Consider the following 23,620-nt stretch of genomic DNA (forward strand, 5'->3'; position numbering starts at 1 on the left):
GATGTATGACAACCCTTGCATGTAATGAGATGTAAGGATGGGCTGAGTATGCTGATGTATGAGAACCCTTGCATGTAATGAGATGTAAGGATGGGCTGAGTATGCTGATGTATGAGAACCCTTGGATGTAATGAGATGTAAGGATGGGCTGAGTATGCTGATGTATGAGAACCCTTGGATGTAATGAGATGTAAGGATGGGCTGAGTATGCTGATGTATGAGAACCCTTGGATGTAATGAGATGTAAGGATGGGCTGAGTATGCTGATGTATGAGAACCCTTGGATGTAATGAGATGTAAGGATGGGCTGAGTATGCTGATGCCATCGGGGCCAGGTGCCTTATTTACTTTCATTTTTTCAAGTCGCTTATGAACTTCTTCCTCAGTTAACCAATTGTTCATTAATATGGAGGTTGTGGCTTCCTCCTGTGGCGCTACTATTACTATTGAACTTGATTCTTCCCTGGTAAACACAGAGGCAAAGAATTTGTTTAATACCTCTGCTTTTTCCTTATCTCCAATAATCTGAGAGTACTAGGGCGCTCCAATGTAACTGACCAAAATCTGTAACGTGACGATGAAAACGTTTATACGTAATAAGGCCGAAAATAAACTACAATACTGTCCCAATATAAATGCTGCAGCTCGACCCGAAGAGGTTCGTCCCGTGATCCTCAAGGGGTGCAAGGAATAAAGTAGGGGAGCGCAAGGTGGTATAAAAACAGAGATACAACACTGATTAGCATGGAAAAGTGGCTGAAGAGCAGCGAAACAGCTCAAATCAATCCTATACTATTACCACAGTGGTATAGGGATGTGCAGGGGTTAATGCAACTCATACATCACAAAACACAACACTACATGTCCCATAGCACCGTGTCACCAATTCTCCAGTAATCTGCCCGCCCGTCTCACACTGAAAGGGTCCTAGATTTTCTTCTTCTCATTTTCTGTTATTAAGGTACTTGGTGCGTGTCTGCGTGCGTGCGTGTCACCGCTCGCTCGCTCGCACCCCACAATGCCTTGCGTAGCACAATTGCTGCACCACGGAGCTGGGACTTGTAACTTGGTCTTTGTATTGTGCTGCAGTGTTACGTCTCGCTGCAATAACAGCACATAGCGTCGTCGCTGTCGTGCAATAACAGGAGAGAGGAGCGGGTGTGGTGCCTTTTATTGGACCAGCACACAGTTGATATGTTGCAAGCTTTCCATCCTCTGCGGGTTCTTCATCGGGTCTGACAGAAATACAGATTATTATATGCAGTGTTGTAAGTGAGCAGTGGCGGGGTTACCCTGTGTGCCTGTGCCCCTCTGTATGGGACAGAAGTCGGGGCGATGTATATTTGTGGTGGGGTACGATAGACATGGGACAGCTGCTCCCGGACACGGCTGGGCTGCCCGGGCACGGCTGTGCCTCCTCCCCCCTGCCCGGGCACGGCTGTGCCCCCTCCCCCCTGCCCGGGCACGGCTGTGCCCCCGTGCCCGGGCACGGCTGTGCCCCCGTTCCCGGGCACGGCTGTGCCCCCTGCCCGGGCACGGCTGTGCCTCCTCCCCCCTGCCCGGGCACGGCTGTGCCTCCTCCCCCCTGCCCGGGCACGGCTGTGCCCCCTCCCCCCTGCCCGGGCACGGCTGTGCTCCTGTTTCTCGGCCTCTCATTGATAAAATAGTGATTCTGCCTCCGTGGCCTTATAAGGCGAGGTTCCCCTTCGCTGGCTGGGCCTCCTGCATTCCTTATATGCTGCAGCTGTCTCTCCCTATGGGAGGGGGGAGTGTCTGAGGACATGGAAACACTGGGACCTTCCATCAGTAAACACACAGCATGGCTCCGTCCCGCGCCTGCTTCTCCCCGGTGTCACGCTGCCCCGCGACCGTCCGTCCTCGGCTCTCATGCCCCCCCTCCCCAGCTCATGCCCAGCGTCTCCCCCCTCCCCAGCTCTCATGCCCAGCGTCTCCCCCCTCCCCAGCTCTCATGCCCAGCGTCTTCTCTTCCCCCCCACCCTCCCCCCCAGCTCTCATGCCCCGCGTCTCCCCCCCCAGCTCTCATGTCCCGCGTCTCCCCCCCCCCCCAGCTCTCATGCCCCGCGTCTCCCCCCCCAGCTCTCATGTCCCGCGTCTCCCCCCCCCAGCTCTCATGTCCCGCGTCTCTCCCCCCCCCGGCTCACATGCCCCGCGTCTTATAGGGCGGGCATGGTGGCGCGTTCTGTTCTGGTGCCGGGTTATAGGGCTGGCATGGTGACGCGTTCTGTTTGGGTGCCGGGTTATAGGGCGGGCATGGTGACGCGTTCTGTTTGGGCGCCGGTTATAGGGCGGGCATGGTGACGCGTTCTGGTGCCGGGTTATAGGGCGGGCATGGTGACGCGTTCTGTTTGGGCGCCGGGTTATAGGGCGGGCATGGTGACGCGTTCTGGTGCCGGGTTATAGGGCGGGCATGGTGACCCGTTCTGGTGCCGGGTTATAGGGCGGGCATGGTGATGCGTTCTGTTTGGGCGCCGGGTTATAGGGCGGGCATGGTGACGCGTTCTGGTGCCGGGTTCCGGGTTATAGGGTGGGCATGGTGACGCGTTCTGGTGCCGGGTTATAGGGCGGGCATGGTGACGCGTTCTGGTGCCGGGTTATAGGGCGGGCATGGTGACGCGTTCTGGTGCCGGGTTATAGGGCGGGCATGGTGACTCGTTCTGTTTGGGCGCCGGGTTATAGGGCGGGCATGGTGACACGTTCTGTTTGGGTTCCGGGTTATAGGGTGGGCATGGTGACGCGTTTTGTTTGGGTTCCGGGTTATAGGGCGGGCATGGTGGTAGCCATATTCAGGAGGATATGACCGTGCAGAGATTGGGATGGGACCTGCATGTTTGGGGTTTGACAAGGTGTCTCCTGAAGTGTGGACATTGTGTCCCCTCAGTGAGGTCACCTGGACAAGCGGACACAGCTGTGGGGTCACGGTGCCTCCTTATCACATGCTCTTTCTAATTCTGACTGCTCTGCACAGCAGAGTTATCTTGGTGTCTGCTCCCCTCCCTCGGACCTTCCCCCGGTCCCCTCCCCTCCAGCTGTTGGAGCGACAGATAAGGCTGGCAGGGACCTACAAAGGCCCAGGAACCCTTTTATAGAACATGTAAGCTGAGCTGCCACCCCCGGGGTGTAACCCTTTCCACCCCGCAGTCACAGGAGCTGGGCTGCTTCTCTGCTGCCCACAGCATTAAGGGGGGGGGGTCTCGTGTGGTTAACCCCAGGGCACGTGGGGGAGGAGGGGTAACCCCGGGGCAAGGGCACAGGGGGTGCCTTGCCTGCCTTCCAGGGAATTGAAGATGGCTGATGTTCCTTTGAAGCCAGTTTAGTACAATCTTTATCCAACGATGGTCACTTCTTCTTGTGACATGGCCAGCCCATCGCCATTTACATTTCTTCCCCATGTTGTGATGTTTCAGACATTTGTTTGATTATTAAACCCATTCATTCTTCAGCATGCATCTCTTCGGGTAATACCCAGCATGCATCTCTTCAGGTAATACCCAGCATGCATCTATCTCTCCATACTCCTTCTTTGAGTTGTCTGACGCTTCTGAGTTTTCTTCACATAATCCATACGTTGGCTCGATACACAGGTCCCATCCATACGTGGGCACGATACACGGGTCCCATCCATACGTGGGCACGATACACGGGTCCCATCCATACGTGGGCACGATACACGGGTCCCATCCATACGTGGGCACGATACACGGGTCCCATCCATACGTTGGCATGATACACGGGTCCCATCCATACGTGGGCACGATACACGGGTCATACTTGATTCTCCAATTGATTTAATTCAGAAGGTTCCCACCTATTGTTATTTGCCGACCAAGGTAGACATTGTGTTTGAATTCACTGACTTTTTTTATTCCATTTGTTTCAGTCTTTGTAGAGTTGACACATTTGTTGAGCACCACTTTTATCTTGCCGAGATTCATATGGAGACCACCTTAATTGCTTCTGATGATACTAGAAGAATATTAATTGTTTTACACAAAGCTAATTCCCATAATTTTATTGTCACTCTATGCAAAAAAGGCATTTGGCAGAGTGATCTGGCCTTTCATATTTAGCGCTTGAGTCCTATTTTCCTTATCCGGTCAACATTATGTACTGTTTGATACTCGGCTGGGCTGCTCCTTATCTCCCCTCCTGTTTGCACTCACTATAGAAGCACTGGCTTCTAGGATTTAGGAAAACCCTGATATCTCGGCCTCAAAGTTGGTAATCTGGAATATTGCTTTATATGCCGATGTTATGCCATAGCTAACTAAGTGATATCTCTGCCGAACCCTATGGTGGCCCAGATCTACAAAGCGTGTGTGTGTGTGTGTGTGTGTGTGTGTGTGTGTGTGTGTGTGTGTGTGTGTGTGTTCCTCCCTCCCTCCCTCCCCTCTGGGATTACTACGGCTTTAAAGCTGCAGTTAAACTTCTGTTTAAAAATAAAATAAAAAAAGAAAGTACATCAATACAATTCACACAATAAGTATTTAGCTACATTGCCGATCGATCCGTTCTCCTGTGATCGATCGGCGAGGATTCGGCTTGGGGGGGGGGGGGGGGGGGTTCATTAAATGGCTGTCAGTGCAGCAGAAGAGGACCCAAGATGCAGAGTTCTGTGGGGAAGATCATGTGACCAGGCAGTCACTGGATACAATTGGTGCGCTGCTAGAGAGGACAGGGCTCAAAAAGGGGTGTGCCAGAGTCTGTTTTAGAAGAGGAAGGGGATGTGACTTTGTAAATGTTCCTATAATGTAACCACGTAGTCGCTCGAGCGATTTGTGTGCAACGGGGAGGCGTGGCCGTGACATCACCAGGCTGGTTCGCAGTGATTGGCTGAACCGCTCACGTGACGCGGCCCCCGGTGCGAAAAGACAAAATTATGTGTTTTCAAAAATGTCGCGTAATCGCTCTCCTATAGAGAGGGGGCGGCCTCCTGGGGGAGGGGTCTGTGCGCGTTGCGCACACTATAATCGCGCCCGTACTCTGTGCCCAGGACATGGGAACGACGGGTAACTCGCTGTATTACTTCCTGGTAACTCGCTGTATTACTTCTTGGTAACGCGCTGTGTTACTTCCTGGTAACGCGCTATATTACTTCCGGGTAACTCGCTGTATTACTTCCGGGTAACTCGCTGTATTACTTCCGGGTAACTCGCTGTATTACTTCCGGGTAACTCGCTGTATTACTTCTTGGTAACGCGCTGTGTTACTTCCTGGTAACGCGCTATATTACTTCCGGGTAACTCGCTGTATTACTTCCGGGTAACGCGCTGTATTACTTCCGGGTAACGCGCTGTATTACTTCCGGGTAACTCGCTGTATTACTTCCGGGTAACTCGCTGTATTACTTCCGGGTAACTCGCTGTATTACTTCCGGGTAACTCGCTGTATTACTTCCTGGTAACGCGCTGTATTACTTCCTGGTAACTCGCTGTATTACTTCCGGGTAACTCGCTGTATTACTTCCTGGTAACTCGCTGTATTACTTCCGGGTAACTCGCTGTATTACTTCCGGGTAACTCGCTGTATTACTTCCGGGTAACTCGCTGTATTACTTCCGGGTAACTCGCTGTATTACTTCCTGGTAACGCGCTGTATTACTTCCTGGTAACGCGCTGTGTTACTTCCTGGTAACGCGCTATATTACTTCCGGGTAACTCGCTGTATTACTTCCGGGTAACTCGCTGTATTACTTCCTGGTAACTCGCTGTGTTACTTCCGGGTAACTCGCTGTATTACTTCCGGGTAACTCGCTGTATTACTTCCTGGTAACTCGCTGTATTACTTCCGGGTAACTCGCTGTATTACTTCCGGGTAACTCGCTGTATTACTTCCGGGTAACTCGCTGTATTACTTCCTGGTAACGCGCTGTATTACTTCCTGGTAACGCGCTGTATTACTTCCTGGTAACGCGCTGTATTACTTCCTGGTAACGCGCTGTATTACTTCCTGGTAACTCGCTGTGTTACTTCCGGGTAACGCGCTGTATTACTTCCGGGTAACTCGCTGTATTACTTCCGGGTAACTCGCTGTATTACTTCCGGGTAACTCGCTGTGTTACTTCCGGGTAACGCGCTGTATTACTTCCGGGTAACTCGCTGTATTACTTCCGGGTAACGCGCTGTATTACTTCCTGGTAACGCGCTGTATTACTTCCGGGTAACTCGCTGTATTACTTCCTGGTAACGCGCTGTATTCCTGGGTAACTCGCTGTATTACTTCCGGGTAACTCGCTGTATTACTTCCGGGTAACGCGCTGTATTACTTCCGGGTAACTCGCTGTATTACTTCCGGGTAACTCGCTGTATTACTTCCGGGTAACTCGCTGTATTACTTCCGGGTAACTCGCTGTATTACTTCCGGGTAACGCGCTGTATTACTTCCTGGTAACGCGCTGTATTACTTCCGGGTAACTCGCTGTGTTACTTCCGGGTAACTCGCTGTGTTACTTCCGGGTAACGCGCTGTATTACTTCCTGGTAACTCGCTGTATTACTTCCGGGTAACTCGCTGTATTACTTCCGGGTAACTCGCTGTATTACTTCCGGGTAACTCGCTGTATTACTTCCGGGTAACTCGCTGTATTACTTCCGGGTAACTCGCTGTATTACTTCCGGGTAACTCGCTGTATTACTTCCGGGTAACTCGCTGTATTACTTCCGGGTAACTCGCTGTATTACTTCCGGGTAACGCGCTGTATTACTTCCTGGTAACGCGCTGTATTACTTCCTGGTAACTCGCTGTATTACTTCCGGGTAACTCGCTGTATTACTTCCGGGTAACTCGCTGTATTACTTCCGGGTAACGCGCTGTATTACTTCCGGGTAACGCGCTGTATTACTTCCGGGTAACGCGCTGTATTACTTCCGGGTAACTCGCTGTATTACTTCCGGGTAACTCGCTGTATTACTTCCGGGTAACTCGCTGTATTACTTCCGGGTAACTCGCTGTATTACTTCCGGGTAACTCGCTGTATTACTTCCGGGTAACTCGCTGTATTACTTCCGGGTAACGCGCTGTATTACTTCCGGGTAACGCGCTGTATTACTTCCGGGTAACTCGCTGTATTACTTCCGGGTAACGCGCTGTATTACTTCCGGGTAACGCGCTGTATTACTTCCGGGTAACGCGCTGTATTACTTCCGGGTAACTCGCTGTATTACTTCCGGGTAACTCGCTGTATTACTTCCGGGTAACGCGCTGTATTACTTCCGGGTAACTCGCTGTATTACTTCCGGGTAACTCGCTGTATTACTTCCGGGTAACTCGCTGTATTACTTCCGGGTAACGCGCTGTATTACTTCCTGGTAACGCGCTGTATTACTTCCTGGTAACTCGCTGTATTACTTCCGGGTAACTCGCTGTATTACTTCCGGGTAACTCGCTGTATTACTTCCGGGTAACGCGCTGTATTACTTCCGGGTAACGCGCTGTATTACTTCCGGGTAACTCGCTGTATTACTTCCGGGTAACTCGCTGTATTACTTCCGGGTAACTCGCTGTATTATTTCCGGGTAACTCGCTGTATTACTTCCGGGTAACTCGCTGTATTACTTCCGGGTAACTCGCTGTATTACTTCCGGGTAACGCGCTGTATTACTTCCGGGTAACTCGCTGTATTACTTCCGGGTAACGCGCTGTATTACTTCCGGGTAACGCGCTGTATTACTTCCGGGTAACGCGCTGTATTACTTCCGGGTAACTCGCTGTATTACTTCCGGGTAACTCGCTGTATTACTTCCGGGTAACTCGCTGTATTACTTCCGGGTAACGCGCTGTATTACTTCCGGGTAACGCGCTGTATTACTTCCGGGTAACTCGCTGTATTACTTCCTGGTAACTCGCTGTATTACTTCCGGGTAACGCGCTGTATTACTTCCGGGTAACGCGCTGTATTACTTCCGGGTAACGCGCTGTATTACTTCCGGGTAACGCGCTGTATTACTTCCGGGTAATGCGCTGTATTACTTCCGGGTAACTCGCTGTATTACTTCCGGGTAACGCGCTGTATTACTTCCGGGTAACTCGCTGTATTACTTCCGGGTAACGCGCTGTATTACTTCCGGGTAACGCGCTGTATTACTTCCGGGTAACTCGCTGTATTACTTCCTGGTAACGCGCTGTATTACTTCCGGGTAACTCGCTGTATTACTTCCTGGTAACGCGCTGTATTACTTCCTGGTAACGCGCTGTATTACTTCCGGGTAACTCGCTGTATTACTTCCGGGTAACGCGCTGTATTACTTCCGGGTAACACCTTGTACATAAGTAGCTGATCCGTGCCAGCAACATCTCTCACTGGGGTGGGCTGCTGGGGGGCCGCCTGTTCCCCACCAATGGTATACAGGCCTGGTCTTTTAGGGGGGCTGTATTCCTTACTGGTATCCTGTGAGAAAAGACTTGTCCTTTTTGTTAGGAATAGTGGATTCCAGCCGATCTGCTCATTACATTTCTCTGTTTCAATGTCCGCTTTATAATTGCGTTTGCAAAGGGTGGGAAGCTCAGGGCAGAAATCCTTCACGCATTGGGGTGGGCGCATGGCACCGTCTCCCAGCGGAGGTGCTGGTTAATGCAGTAACCGAATGGTGTGTGTGTGTGTGGCCATTAACCCCTTGGCAGTCAGAGCGGTGGGCCTGGCAGTGAACGGGTTAATTCCTGTGGTAGTTGCAGAGTAGAGAAGTAACAGGCCCCTCTTTGCTCCCCTCCCAGGACTCTCTGAAGCCGGCGTTCACCGTGACAAACCTCCCCGGCACGTCCAGCATTCAGACCGCTCCCACCACCTCCACCTCCATGCAGGTCAGCAGCGGGCACACCTTCCCCATCACCAACTACCTGGCTCCCATCTCTGCCAGCCCTACCACCATCACCAGCGCCAACGGCACCGTCCTCAAGACAGAGGGCAACGCCATGTCCTCGGGGGGGCTCATGCAGCTGCCCACCGGCTTCACGCTGATGTCCGGTAAGGGGGGCACGATGGGATGTCCCAGGGGGTCTGCGCACGGCGGGGGTGACACCTTTACAGATGATTGGTCAGCTACCAGCTTTGCAATCACCGGGCGTTGTGCCGGCATTTCCCTCAGAGCTGTAAGTCGCCAGCATGAGGTGATACTGGGGCCAGAGGAAGTGTGCTCCGCTCGCTCACCTTCACCCGGGGATACAGCCGCCTGGCACGCATGCGCGCGATCACTTCCCAGCTCGCTCACCTTCACCCGGGGATACAGCCACCTGGCACACACACGATCACTTCCCAGCTCGCTCACCTTCACCCGGGGATACAGCCGCCTGGCACGCATGCGCGCGATCACTTCCCAGCTCGCTCACCTTCACCCGGGGATACAGCCACCTGGCACACACACGATCACTTCCCAGCTCGCTCACCTTCACCCGGGGATACAGCTGCCTGGCACGCATGCGCGCGATCACTTCCCAGCTCGCTCACCTTCACCCCGGGATACAGCTGCTTGGCACGCATGCGCCCGCGATCACTTCCCAGCTCGCTCTCCTTCACCCGGGGATACAGCCGCCTGGCACGCATGCGCGCGCGATCACTTCCCAGCTCGCTCACCTTCACCCGGGGATACAGCCGCCTGGCACGCACTCGCGCTTGATCACTTCCCAGCTCGCTCATCTTCACCCGGGGATACAGCCGCCTGGCACGCATGCGCGCGCGATCACTTCCCAGCTCGCTCACCTTCACCCGGGGATACAGCCGCCTGGCACGCACTCGCGCTTGATCACTTCCCAGCTCGCTCACCTTCACCCGGGGATACAGCCGCCTGGCACACATGCGCGCGCGATCACTTCCCAGCTCGATCACCTTCACCCGGGGATACAGCCGCCTGGCACGCATGCGCGCGCGATCACTTCCCAGCTCGATCACCTTCACCCGGGGATACAGCCGCCTGGCGTGCACTCGCGCTTGATCACTTCCCAGCTCGCTCACCTTCACCTGGGGATACAGCCGCCTGGCGTGCAAACGCACACGCGCGCGATCACTTCCCAGCTCGCTCACCTTCACCCGGGGATACAGCCGCCTGGCACGCATGCGCGCGATCACTTCCCAGCTCGCTCACCTTCACCCGGGGATACAGCCGCCTGGCACGCATGCGCGCGATCACTTCCCAGCTCGCTCACCTTCACCCGGGAATACAGCCGCTTGGCACGCATGCGCGCGATCACTTCCCAGCTCGCTCACCTTCACCCGGGGATACAGCCGCTTCGTACGCATGCGCGCGATCACTTCCCAGCTCGCTCACCTTCACCCGGGGATACAGCCGCCTGGCACGTATGCGCGCGCGATCACTTCCCAGCTCGCTCACCTTCACCCGGGGATACAGCCGCCTGGCACGCATGCGCGCGCGATCACTTCCCAGCTCGCTCACCTTCACCCAGGGATACAGACGCCTGGCACGCATGCGCTCGCGATCACTTCCCAGCTCGCTCACCTTCACCCGGGGATACAGCCGCCTGGCACGCACTCGCGCTTGATCACTTCCCAGCTCGCTCACCTTCACCCAGGGATACAGACGCCTGGCACGCATGCGCTCGCGATCACTTCCCAGCTCGCTCACCTTCACCTGGGGATACAGCCGCCTGGCGTGCAAACGCACACGCGCGCGATCACTTCCCAGCTCGCTCACCTTCACCCGGGGATACAACCGCCTGGCACGCATGCGCGCGATCACTTCCCAGCTCGCTCACCTTCACCCGGGGATACAGCCGCCTGGCACGCATGCGCGCGATCACTTCCCAGCTCGCTCACCTTCAACCGGGGATACAGCCGCCTGGCGTGCAAACGCACACGCGCGCGATCACTTCCTAGCTCGCTCACCTTCACCCGGGGATACAACCGCCTGGCACGCATGCGCGCGATCACTTCCCAGCTCGCTCACCTTCACCCGGGGATACAGCCGCCTGGCACGCATGCGCGATCACTTCCCAGCTCGCTCACCTTTACCTTGGCATACAGCCGCCTGGCGTGCACGCACTATCACTTCCCAGCTCGCTGTCACCCAGGGACCTTGTTTCCCTTTGTGTCCCAGGGGTGCACAGTGTTACGGTGACACTGTGCCGCCGGTATATTAGCATAGCCAGTAATGCCGGCTCCAGCGGCTGCTGCAGGAAATCACCACCTTTCTGGCAGCGAGAGTTAGAGCTTTAACACCTGCCGTTTCTTCTTCCCTCCCCTCCCTCTCCTTCCTTCCTTACTTCCCTCCCCCCCGTCCCTCTCCTTCCTTCCCTCCCCCCCCCCTCTCCTTCCTTCCCTCCCCCCTCTCCTTCCTTCCCTCCCTCCCTCTCCTTCCTTCCCTCCCCCCCCCTCTCCTTCCTTCCCTCCCCCCTCTCCTTCCTTCCCTCCCTCCCTCTCCTTCCTTCCCTCTCCTTCCTTTCCCCCCCTCTCCTTCCTTCCCTTCCCCCCCTCTCCTTCCTTCCTTCTCTCCTTCTCTCCCTCCCCCCCTCTCCTTCCCTCCCTCCCCCCTCTCCTTCCCTCCCTCCCCCCCTCTCCTTCCCTCCCTCCCCCCCTCTCCTTCCCTCCCTCCCCCCCTCTCCTTCCCTCCCTCCCCCCCTCTCCTTCCCTCCCTCCCCCCCTCTCCTTCCCTCCCTCCCCCCCTCTCCTTCCCTCCCTCCCCCCCCCTCTCCCTCCCTCCCTCCCCCCCCTCTCCTTCCCCCTCTCCCTCCCCCCTCTCTCCCTCCCTCCCCCCCTCTCCTTCCTTCCCTCCCTCCCCCCCTCAATTTCTTTCCCTCCCTCCCCCCCCTCTCCTTCCCTCCCTCTCCTTCCTTTCCCCCCCCCTCTCCTTCCTTCCCTTCCCCCCCTCTCCTTCCTTCCTTCCCTCCCTCCCCCCCTCTCCTTCCCTCCCTCCCCCCCTCTCCTTCCCTCCCTCCCCCCCTCTCCCCCTCTCCTTCCTTCCCTCCCTCTCCCCCTCTCCTTCCTTCCCTCCCTCTCCTTCCTTCCTCACCCCCCCCCCTCTCCTTCCTTCCTTCCCCCCCCCCCCCTCTCGTTCCCTTCCCCTCCCTCCCCCTCTCCAGGAGCTATGGGGCAGCAGATGCAGGCCATCCAAGTACACCCGGCCACTCAGTCCCCTTCCAGTGATAGCAGCTCTGAGATGATACAGACCACGTCCTGTGGGACAGGTGAGAGGGGGGAGTCTGTCTGCGGGGGGGAGGGACAGCTGCCTCCCTGCAGTGGGAATGGCGAGCCTCTCCTCCTGCGCATGCGTTACATACAGCTGTTGGGCTTTGCTGACACCTGGTGGCTGTTGTGAACATTACACTCTGTTCTCTCCCCTCGCAGTAACGCTACCCGCTGCCATCATGACATCGTCGGTGCCCACAACGGTGGGCGGTCACATGATGTACCCCGGCTCGCACACGGTGATGTACGCGCCCACGCAAGGGCTTACAGACGGGGGCCTTACTGTGCTTAATGCCTTCTCCGGCTCCTCCATGCAGGTGTCTCACACACAGGACCAGGGTAAGGACCGCAGCACTCACAGGAAGGGCCTTCCTAACACGCCCACTCATCTGTCACTCACAGGAAGGGCCTTCCTAACAAGCCCACTCAGCTGTCACTCACAGGAAGGGCCTTCCTAACACGCCCACTCATCTGTCACTCACAGGAAGGGCCTTCCTAACACGCCCACTCACCTGTCACTCACAGGAAGGGCCTTCCTAACACGCCACTCACCTGTCACTCACAGGAAGGGCCTTCCTAACACGCCACTCACCTGTCACTCACAGGAAGGGCCTTCCTAACACGCCACTCGCCTGTCACTCACAGGAAGGGCCTTCCTAATACGCCCACTCGCCTGTCACTCACAGGAAGGGCCTTCCTAATACGCCCACTCGCCTGTCACTCACAGGAAGGGCCTTCCTAATACGCCACTCACCTGTCACTCACAGGAAGGGCCTTCCTAACACGCCCACTCATCTGTCACTCACAGGAAGGGCCTTCCTAACACGCCACTCACCTGTCACTCACAGGAAGGGCCTTCCTAACACGCCACTCGCCTGTCACTCACAGGAAGGGCCTTCCTAACACGCCCAATCGCCTGTCACTCACAGGAAGGGCCTTCCTAACACGCCCAATCGCCTGTCACTCACAGGAAGGGCCTTCCTAATACGCCACTCACCTGTCACTCACAGGAAGGGCCTTCCTAACACGCCCACTCGCCTGTCACTCACAGGAAGGGCCTTCCTAATACGCCACTCACCTGTCACTCACAGGAAGGGCCTTCCTAACACGCCACTCGCCTGTCACTCACAGGAAGGGCCTTCCTAATACGCCACTCGCCTGTCACTCACAGGAAGGGCCTTCCTAACACGCCCACTCACCTGTCACTCACAGGAAGGGCCTTCCTAACACGCCCACTCACCTGTCACTCACAGGAAGGGCCTTCCTAACACGCCACTCGCCTGTCACTCACAGGAAGGGCCTTCCTAACACGCCACTCGCCTGTCACTCACAGGAAGGGCCTTCCTAACACACCACTCGCCTGTCACTCACAGGAAGGGCCTTCCTAACACGCCCACTCACCTGTCACTCACAGGAAGGGCCTTCCTAACACGCCACTCGCCTGTCACTCACAGGAAGGGCCTTCCTAACACGCCACTCGCCTGTCACTCACAGGAAGGGCCTTCCTAACACACCACTCGCCTGTCACTCACAGGAAGGGCCTTCCTAACACGCCACTCGCCTGTCACTCACAGGAAGGGCCTTCCTAACACGCCACTCGCCTGTCACTCACAGGAAGGGCCTTCCTAATACGCCCACTCGCCTGTCACTCACAGGAAGGGCCTTCCTAATACGCCCACTCGCCTGTCACTCACAGGAAGGGCCTTCCTAATACGCCACTCACCTGTCACTCACAGGAAGGGCCTTCCTAACACGCCCACTCATCTGTCACTCACAGGAAGGGCCTTCCTAACACGCCACTCACCTGTCACTCACAGGAAGGGCCTTCCTAACACGCCACTCGCCTGTCACTCACAGGAAGGGCCTTCCTAACACGCCCAATCGCCTGTCACTCACAGGAAGGGCCTTCCTAACACGCCCAATCGCCTGTCACTCACAGGAAGGGCCTTCCTAATACGCCACTCACCTGTCACTCACAGGAAGGGCCTTCCTAACACGCCCACTCGCCTGTCACTCACAGGAAGGGCCTTCCTAATACGCCACTCACCTGTCACTCACAGGAAGGGCCTTCCTAACACGCCACTCGCCTGTCACTCACAGGAAGGGCCTTCCTAATACGCCACTCGCCTGTCACTCACAGGAAGGGCATTCCTAACACGCCACTCGCCTGTCACTCACAGGAAGGTCCTTCCTAACACGCCACTCGCCTGTCACTCACAGGAAGGGCCTTCCTAACACGCCCACTCATCTGTCACCCTTCCTAATACGCCCACTCGCCCGTCACTCACAGGAAGGTCCTTCCTAACACGCCCACTCGCCTGTCACTCACAGGAAGGTCCTTCCTAATACGCCACTCGCCTGTCACTCACAGGAAGGGCCTTCCTAATACGCTCACTCGCCTGTCACTCACAGGAAGGGCCTTCCTAACACGCCACTCACCTGTCACTCACAGGAAGGTCCTTCCTAACACGCCACTCGCCTGTCACTCACAGGAAGGGCCTTCCTAACACGCCCACTCATCTGTCACCCTTCCTAATACGCCCACTCGCCCGTCACTCACAGGAAGGTCCTTCCTAACACGCCCACTCGCCTGTCACTCACAGGAAGGTCCTTCCTAACACGCCCACTCGCCTGTCACTCACAGGAAGGTCCTTCCTAACACGCCACTCGCCTGTCACTCACAGGAAGGGCCTTCCTAATACGCCACTCACCTGTCACTCACAGGAAGGGCCTTCCTAACACGCCACTCGCCTGTCACTCACAGGAAGGGCCTTCCTAATACGCCCACTCGCCTGTCACTCACAGGAAGGGCCTTCCTAATACGCCCACTCGCCTGTCACTCACAGGAAGGGCCTTCCTAATACGCCACTCACCTGTCACTCACAGGAAGGGCCTTCCTAACACGCCCACTCATCTGTCACTCACAGGAAGGGCCTTCCTAACACGCCACTCACCTGTCACTCACAGGAAGGGCCTTCCTAACACGCCACTCGCCTGTCACTCACAGGAAGGGCCTTCCTAACACGCCCAATCGCCTGTCACTCACAGGAAGGGCCTTCCTAATACGCCACTCACCTGTCACTCACAGGAAGGGCCTTCCTAACACGCCCACTCGCCTGTCACTCACAGGAAGGGCCTTCCTAATACGCCACTCACCTGTCACTCACAGGAAGGGCCTTCCTAACACGCCACTCGCCTGTCACTCACAGGAAGGGCCTTCCTAATACGCCACTCGCCTGTCACTCACAGGAAGGGCCTTCCTAACACGCCACTCGCCTGTCACTCACAGGAAGGGCCTTCCTAATACGCTCACTCGCCTGTCACTCACAGGAAGGGCCTTCCTAACACGCCCACTCACCTGTCACTCACAGGAAGGTCCTTCCTAACACGCCACTCGCCTGTCACTCACAGGAAGGGCCTTCCTAACACGCCCACTCATCTGTCACCCTTCCTAATACGCCCACTCGCCCGTCACTCACAGGAAGGTCCTTCCTAACACGCCCACTCGCCTGTCACTCACAGGAAGGTCCTTCCTAATACGCCACTCACCTGTCACTCACAGGAAGGGCCTTCCTAATACGCTCACTCGCCTGTCACTCACAGGAAGGGCCTTCCTAACACGCCACTCACCTGTCACTCACAGGAAGGTCCTTCCTAACACGCCACTCGCCTGTCACTCACAGGAAGGGCCTTCCTAACACGCCCACTCATCTGTCACCCTTCCTAATACGCCCACTCGCCCGTCACTCACAGGAAGGTCCTTCCTAACACGCCCACTCGCCTGTCACTCACAGGAAGGTCCTTCCTAACACGCCCACTCGCCTGTCACTCACAGGAAGGTCCTTCCTAATACGCCCACTCGCCTGTCACTCACAGGATGGTCCTTCCTAACAGAGAGGGAATCCCTGCGCTTCTCCCGTTGGGCTAACAATAAATGGGGAAATAAATATACATAGTGACACCTAAGTCTGTAAGGCAAAGGAGACTTTTGGTTACATCCTTAGATCACATAATGATCTGCCTGCTAACCAGCGTCACGCTAAGTCCCAGTAGCAGGTCCCTATGCTGAATGCATAACAATGTTCTGGGACATATACCCTGAAGGGGTTAATATACTAAGCATATGCTCATGTAACGTGGTGCCGTTAAACTGGTACATACCAGTGAGGATACTCACGTGTGTGCAAGTAAAGTGAGTTACAGGGACCTACCTGGGAGATTATATACCTTGAAAATGAGGGACTAACCTCCCACAAGCTGCTCAGTGAGCACGCCCTAATCCTTCCTAACACACCCACTCACGGGGTGGGGGGCGCTTCCCGACACGCTCACTCACCTCTCACTCACGGGGTGGGGGGCGCTTCCCGACATGCTCACTCACCTCTCACTCACAGGGTGGGGGGCGCTTCCCGACATGCTCACTCACCTCTCACTCACAGGGTGGGGGGTGCTTCCCGACATGCTCACTCACCTCACACTCATGGGGTGGGGGGTGCTTCCCGACATGCTCACTCACCTCTCACTCACAGGGTGGGGGGTGCTTCCCGACACGCTCACTCACCTCTCACTCACGGGGTGGGAGGTGCTTCCCGACACGCTCACTCACCTCACACTCACGGGGTGGGGGGCGCTTCCCGACATGCTCACTCACCTCTCACTCACGGGGTGGGGGGTGCTTCCCGACACGCTCACTCACCTCTCACTCACGGGGTGGGGGGCGCTTCCCGACATGCTCACTCACCTCTCACTCACGGGGTGGGGGGCGCTTCCCGACATGCTCACTCACCTCTCACTCACGGGGTGGGGGGTGCTTCCCGACACGCTCACTCACCTCTCACTCACAGGGTGGGGGGTGCTTCCCGACATGCTCACTCACCTCACACTCATGGGGTGGGGGGTGCTTCCCGACATGCTCACTCACCTCACACTCACGGGGTGGGGGGTGCTTCCCGACATGCTCACTCACCTCTCACTCACAGGGTGGGGGGCGCTTCCCGACATGCTCACTCACCTCTCACTCACGGGGTGGGGGGTGCTTCCCGACACGCTCACTCACCTCTCACTCACGGGGTGGGGGGCGCTTCCCGACATGCTCACTCACCTCTCACTCACGGGGTGGGGGGCGCTTCCCGACATGCTCACTCACCTCTCACTCACGGGGTGGGGGGTGCTTCCCGACACGCTCACTCACCTCTCACTCACAGGGTGGGGGGTGCTTCCCGACATGCTCACTCACCTCACACTCATGGGGTGGGGGGTGCTTCCCGACATGCTCACTCACCTCACACTCACGGGGTGGGGGGTGCTTCCCGACATGCTCACTCACCTCTCACTCACAGGGTGGGGGGTGCTTCCCCCCCCCGACATGCTCACTCACCTCTCACTCACAGGGTGCGGGGTGCTTCCCGACATGCTCGCTCACCTCTCACTCACGGGGTGGGGGGTGTTTCCCGACATGCTCACTCACGGGGTGGGGGGTGCTTCCCGAAACGCTCACTCACCTCCTTACTCTCACTCACACAGGGGGTGTCCAGCAGGTTTTCCTCACAGCCCCGTCCGGCACTGTCCAGATCCCCGTGTCTGCCGTCCAGCTCCATCAGGTGAAGTGTGTGTCCTTCTCCTCTATCCGGGGTATACCTGTCAAAAGCATGCGTGTCATGTATCCCTCCCCCTTTGCAGGCGTGTGCGTGTCCTTCTCTATCCGGTGTATACCTGTCATTATAAGCACGTGTGTCATGTATCCCTCCCCCTCTGCAGGCGTGTGCGTGTCCTTCTCCTCTATCCGGGGTATACCTGTCAAAAGCACACGTGTCTCATGTATCCCTCCCCCTCTGCAGGCGTGTGTGTGTGTGTGTGTGTGTGTGTCCTTCTCTATCCATGTAATTGGGATATTGCGATGTATGTAAATATACAGTGTGAGTTATATACACACACTCCTCCGTGTGTCCGTCCCCGGCAGTGTACACACGGTGTGAGTTATATATATACACGCACTCTCCTCACGTGTCCGTCCGTGTGTACAGTGAGAGTTATTTATACACTCTCCTCACGTGTGTGTCCGTCTGTCCGTGTGTACACAGTGTGCGTTATATATGCGCACTCCTCACGTGTGTGTCCGTCTGTCCGTGTGTACACAGTGTGCGTTATATATGCACACTCACCTCACGTGTGTGTCCGTCTGTCCATGTGTACACAGTGTGCGTTATATATGCACTCGCCTCACGTGTGTGTCCGTCTGTCCGTGTGTACACAGTGTGCGTTATATATGCACACTCTCCTCACGTGTGTGTCCGTCTGTCCGTGTGTACACAGTGTGCGTTATATATGCACACTCACCTCACGTGTGTGTCCGTCTGTCCGTCTGTCCATGTGTACACAGTGTGCGTTATATATGCACTCGCCTCACGTGTGTGTCCGTCTGTCCGTGTGTACACAGTGTGCGTTATATATGCACACTCCTCACGTGTGTGTCCGTCTGTCCGTGTGTACACAGTGTGCGTTATATATGCACACTCTCCTCACGTGTGTGTCCGTCTGTCCGTGTGTACACAGTGTGCGTTATATATGCACTCTCGCCTCATGTGTGTGTCCGTCTGTCCGTGTGTACACAGTGTGCGTTATATATGCACTCGCCTCACGTGTGTGTCCGTCTGTCCGTGTGTACACAGTGTGCGTTATATATGCACACTCGCCTCACGTGTGTGTCCGTCTGTCCGTGTGTACACAGTGTGCGTTATATATGCACACTCTCCTCACGTGTGTCCGTCTGTCCGTGTGTACACAGTGTGCGTTATATATGCACACTCGCCTCGTGTGTGTCCGTCTGTCCGTGTGTACACAGTGTGCGTTATATATGCACACTCGCCTCACGTGTGTGTCCGTCTGTCCGTGTGTACACAGTGTGCGTTATATATGCACACTCTCCTCACATGTGTGTCCGTCTGTCCGTGTGTACACAGTGTGCGTTATATATGCACTCTCCTCACATGTGTGTCCGTCTGTCCGTGTGTACACAGTGTGCGTTATATATGCACACTCTCCTCACATGTGTGTCCGTCTGTCCGTGTGTACACAGTGTGCGTTATATATGCACACTCACCTCACGTGTGTGTCCGTCTGTCCATGTGTACACAGTGTGCGTTATATATGCACTCGCCTCACGTGTGTGTCCGTCTGTCCGTGTGTACACAGTGTGCGTTATATATGCACACTCTCCTCACGTGTGTGTCCGTCTGTCCGTGTGTACACAGTGTGCGTTATATATGCACACTCACCTCACGTGTGTGTCCGTCTGTCCATGTGTACACAGTGTGCGTTATATATGCACACTCGCCTCATGTGTGTGTCCGTCTGTCCGTGTGTACACAGTGTGCGTTATATATGCACACTCACCTCACGTGTGTCCCGTCTGTCCGTGTGTACACAGTGTGCGTTATATATGCACACTCGCCTCGTGTGTGTCCGTCTGTCCGTGTGTACACAGTGTGAGTTATATATACACACTCTCCTCACGTGTGTGTCCGTCTGTCCGTGTGTACACAGTGTGCGTTATATATGCACTCTCCTCACATGTGTGTCCGTCTGTCCGTGTGTACACAGTGTGCGTTATATATGCACACTCTCCTCACATGTGTGTCCGTCTGTCCGTGTGTACACAGTGTGCGTTATATATGCACACTCGCCTCATGTGTGTGTCCGTCTGTCCGTGTGTACACAGTGTGCGTTATATATGCACACTCACCTCACGTGTGTCCCCGTCTGTCCGTGTGTACACAGTGTGCGTTATATATGCACACTCGCCTCATGTGTGTGTCCGTCTGTCCGTGTGTACACAGTGTGCGTTATATATGCACACTCACCTCACGTGTGTGTCCGTCTGTCCGTGTGTACACAGTGTGCGTTATATATGCACTCTCCTCACGTGTGTGTCCGTCTGTCCGTGTGTACACAGTGTGCGTTATATATGCACTCTCCTCACGTGTGTGTCCGTCTGTCCGTGTGTACACAGTGTGCGTTATATATGCACACTCACCTCACGTGTGTGTCCGTCTGTCCATGTGTACACAGTGTGCGTTATATATGCACTCGCCTCACGTGTGTGTCCGTCTGTCCGTCTGTCCGTGTGTACACAGTGTGCGTTATATATGCACACTCTCCTCACATGTGTGTCCGTCTGTCCGTGTGTACACAGTGTGCGTTATATATGCACACTCACCTCACGTGTGTGTCCGTCTGTCCGTGTGTACACAGTGTGCGTTATATATGAACACTCACCTCACGTGTGTGTCCGTCTGTCCGTGTGTACACAGTGTGCGTTATATATGCACTCTCCTCACGTGTGTGTCCGTCTGTCCGTGTGTACACAGTGTGAGTTATATATACACACTCGCCTCACGTGTGTGTCCGTCTGTCCGTGTGTACACAGTGTGCGTTATATATGCACTCGCCTCACGTGTGTCCGTCTGTCCGTGTGTACACAGTGTGCGTTATATATGCACACTCGCCTCACGTGTGTCCGTCTGTCCGTGTGTACACAGTGTGCGTTATATATGCACACTCTCCTCACGTGTGTCCGTCTGTCCGTGTGTACACAGTGTGCGTTATATATGCACACTCTCCTCACGTGTGTCCGTCTGTCCGTGTGTACACAGTGTGAGTTATATATGCACACTCTCCTCGTCCGTCCGTCCGTGTGTGTGTACACAGTGTGAGTTATATATACTCACTCTCCTCACGCGTCCGTCTCTCTGTCCGTGTGTACACAGTGTGCGTTATATATGCACTCTCCTCACGCGTCCGTCTGTCCGTGTGTACACAGTGTGAGTTATATATATACACACTCGCCTCACGCGTCCGTCTGTCCGTGTGCACACAGTGTGAGTTATATATGCACACTCTCCTCACGTGTGTCCGTCCATCCGTGTGTACACAGTGTGCGTTATATATGCACACTCTCCTCACGCGTCCGTCTGTCCGTGTGTACACAGTGTGAGTTATATATATACACACTCTCCTCACGTGTGTCCGTCCGTCCGTGTGTACACAGTGAGTTATATATATATATATATATATATATATATATATATATATATATATATACACACTCTCCTCACGCGTCCGTCTGTCCGTGTGTACACAATGTGCGTTATATATACACATACTCCTCACGTGTGTCCGTCCGTCCGTGTGTACACAGTGTGCGTTATATATACACACTCTCCTCACGCGTCCGTCTGTCCGTGTGTACACAGTGTGAGTTATATATATATACACACTCCTCACGTGTGTCCGTCCGTCCGTCCGTGTGTACACAGTGTGCGTTATATATGCACACTCGCCTCACGCGTCCGTCTGTCCGTGTGTACACAGTGTGAGTTATATATATACACACTCTCCTCACGCGTCCGTCTGTCCGTGTGCACACAGTGTGAGTTATATATACGCACTCTCCTCACGCGTCCGTCTGTCCGTGTGCACAGTGTGAGTTATATATATGCACACTCTCCTCGTCCGTCCGTCCGTGTGTGTGTACACAGTGTGAGTTATATATATACACACTCTCCTCACGCGTCCGTATGTCCGTGTGCACACAGTGTGAGTTATATATATGCACTCTCCTCACGCGTCCGTATGTCCGTGTGCACACAGTGTGAGTTATATATGCACACTCTCCTCGTCCGTCCGTCCGTCCGTGTGTGTGTACACAGTGTGAGTTATATATACACCCTCTCCTCACGCGTCCGTCTGTCTGTCCGTGTGCACACAGTGTGAGTTATATATGCACACTCTCCTCACGCGTCCGTCTCTCTGTCCGTGTGTACACAGTGTGAGTTATATATGCACACTCTCCTCACGCGTCCGTCTGTCCGTGTGTACACAGTGTGAGTTATATATATACACTCTCCTCACGCGTCCGTCTGTCCGTGTGTACACACAGTGTGAGTTATATATATACACTCTCCTCACGCGTCCGTCTGTCCGTGTACACACAGTGTGAGTTATATATATGCTCACTCTCCTCGTCCGTCCGTCTGTCCGTGTACACAGTGTGAGTTATATATATACACTCTCCTCACGCGTCCGTCTGTCCGTGTGTACACACAGTGTGAGTTATATATATACACTCTCCTCACGCGTCCGTCTGTCCGTGTACACACAGTGTGAGTTATATATATGCACACTCTCCTCGTCCGTCCGTCTGTCCGTCTGTCCGTGTACACAGTGTGAGTTATATATATACACACTCTCCTCACGTCTGTCCGTCTGTCCGTGTGCACACAGTGTGAGTTATATATGCACACTCGCCTCACGCGTCCGTCTGTCCGTGTACACACAGTGTGAGTTATATATATGCACTCTCCTCACGCGTCCGTCTGTCCGTGTGTACACAGTGTGAGTTATATATATGCACACTCGCCTCACGCGTCCGTCTGTCCGTGTGTACACAGTGTGAGTTATATATATACACACTCGCCTCACGCGTCCGTCTGTCCGTGTGCACACAGTGTGAGTTATATATGCACACTCGCCTCACGCGTCCGTCTGTCCGTGTGTACACAGTGTGAGTTATATATATACACACTCTCCTCACGCGTCCGTCTGTCCGTGTGTACACAGTGTGAGTTATATATATACACACTCTCCTCACGCGTCCGTCTGTCCGTGTGTACACAGTGTGAGTTATATATGCACACTCGCCTCACGCGTCCGTCTGTCCGTGTGTACACAGTGTGAGTTATATATATACACACTCTCCTCACGCGTCCGTCTGTCCGTGTGTACACAGTGTGAGTTATATATATACACACTCTCCTCACGCGTCCGTCTGTCCGTGTGTACACAGTGTGAGTTATATATACACACTCTCCTCACGTGTCCGTCTGTCCGTGTGTACACAGTGTGAGTTATATATATACACTCTCTCCTCACGCGTCCGTCTGTCCGTGTGTACACAGTGTGAGTTATATATATATACACTCTCGTCACGCGTCCGTCTGTCCGTGTGTACACAGTGGGAGTTATATATATATATATATATATACACTCTTCTCACGTGTCCGTCCGTCTGTCCGTGTGTACACAGTGTGAGTTATATATATATATATATATACACTCTCCTCACGCGTCCGTCTGTCCGTGTGTACACAGTGTGAGTTATATATATACACTCTCTCCTCACGCGTCCGTCTGTCCGTGTGTACACAGTGTGAGTTATATATATATACACTCTCCTCACGCGTCCGTCTGTCCGTGTGTACACAGTGGGAGTTATATATATATATATATATACACTCTTCTCACGCGTCCGTCTGTCCGTGTGTACACAGTGTGAGTTATATATATATATATACACTCTTCTCACGTGTCTGTCCGTCTGTCCGTGTGTACACAGTGTGAGTTATATATATATATACACTCTCCTCACGCGTCCGTCTGTCCGTGTGTACACAGTGTGAGTTATATATATATATAT

The 23,620-nt window shown here is 54.7% G+C and overlaps 1 protein-coding gene across 4 annotated transcripts in view; it reads left to right on the top strand.

Annotated features, from left to right (window-relative positions):
- The window catches only part of SRF (serum response factor), a 45,833-nt gene that overhangs the window by 16,937 nt on the left and 5,276 nt on the right, over positions 1–23,620 (top strand). For 3 of the 4 annotated variants that reach the window (XM_075598833.1, XM_075598834.1, XM_075598837.1), the window contains exons 3-6: positions 8,727–8,976; positions 12,042–12,146; positions 12,307–12,486; positions 17,671–17,747. In XM_075598833.1, the coding sequence (XP_075454948.1) occupies positions 8,727–8,976; positions 12,042–12,146; positions 12,307–12,486; positions 17,671–17,747 (612 nt within the window). Of the gene's footprint in view, positions 1–8,726; positions 8,977–12,041; positions 12,147–12,306; positions 12,487–17,670; positions 17,753–23,620 lie in introns of all 4 variants that reach the window. The other variant, XM_075598835.1, reaches the window with a different exon arrangement.

This window comes from Ascaphus truei, chromosome 4, assembly GCF_040206685.1.
Source record: "Ascaphus truei isolate aAscTru1 chromosome 4, aAscTru1.hap1, whole genome shotgun sequence".
Taxonomy (NCBI): Eukaryota; Metazoa; Chordata; class Amphibia; order Anura; family Ascaphidae; genus Ascaphus; species Ascaphus truei.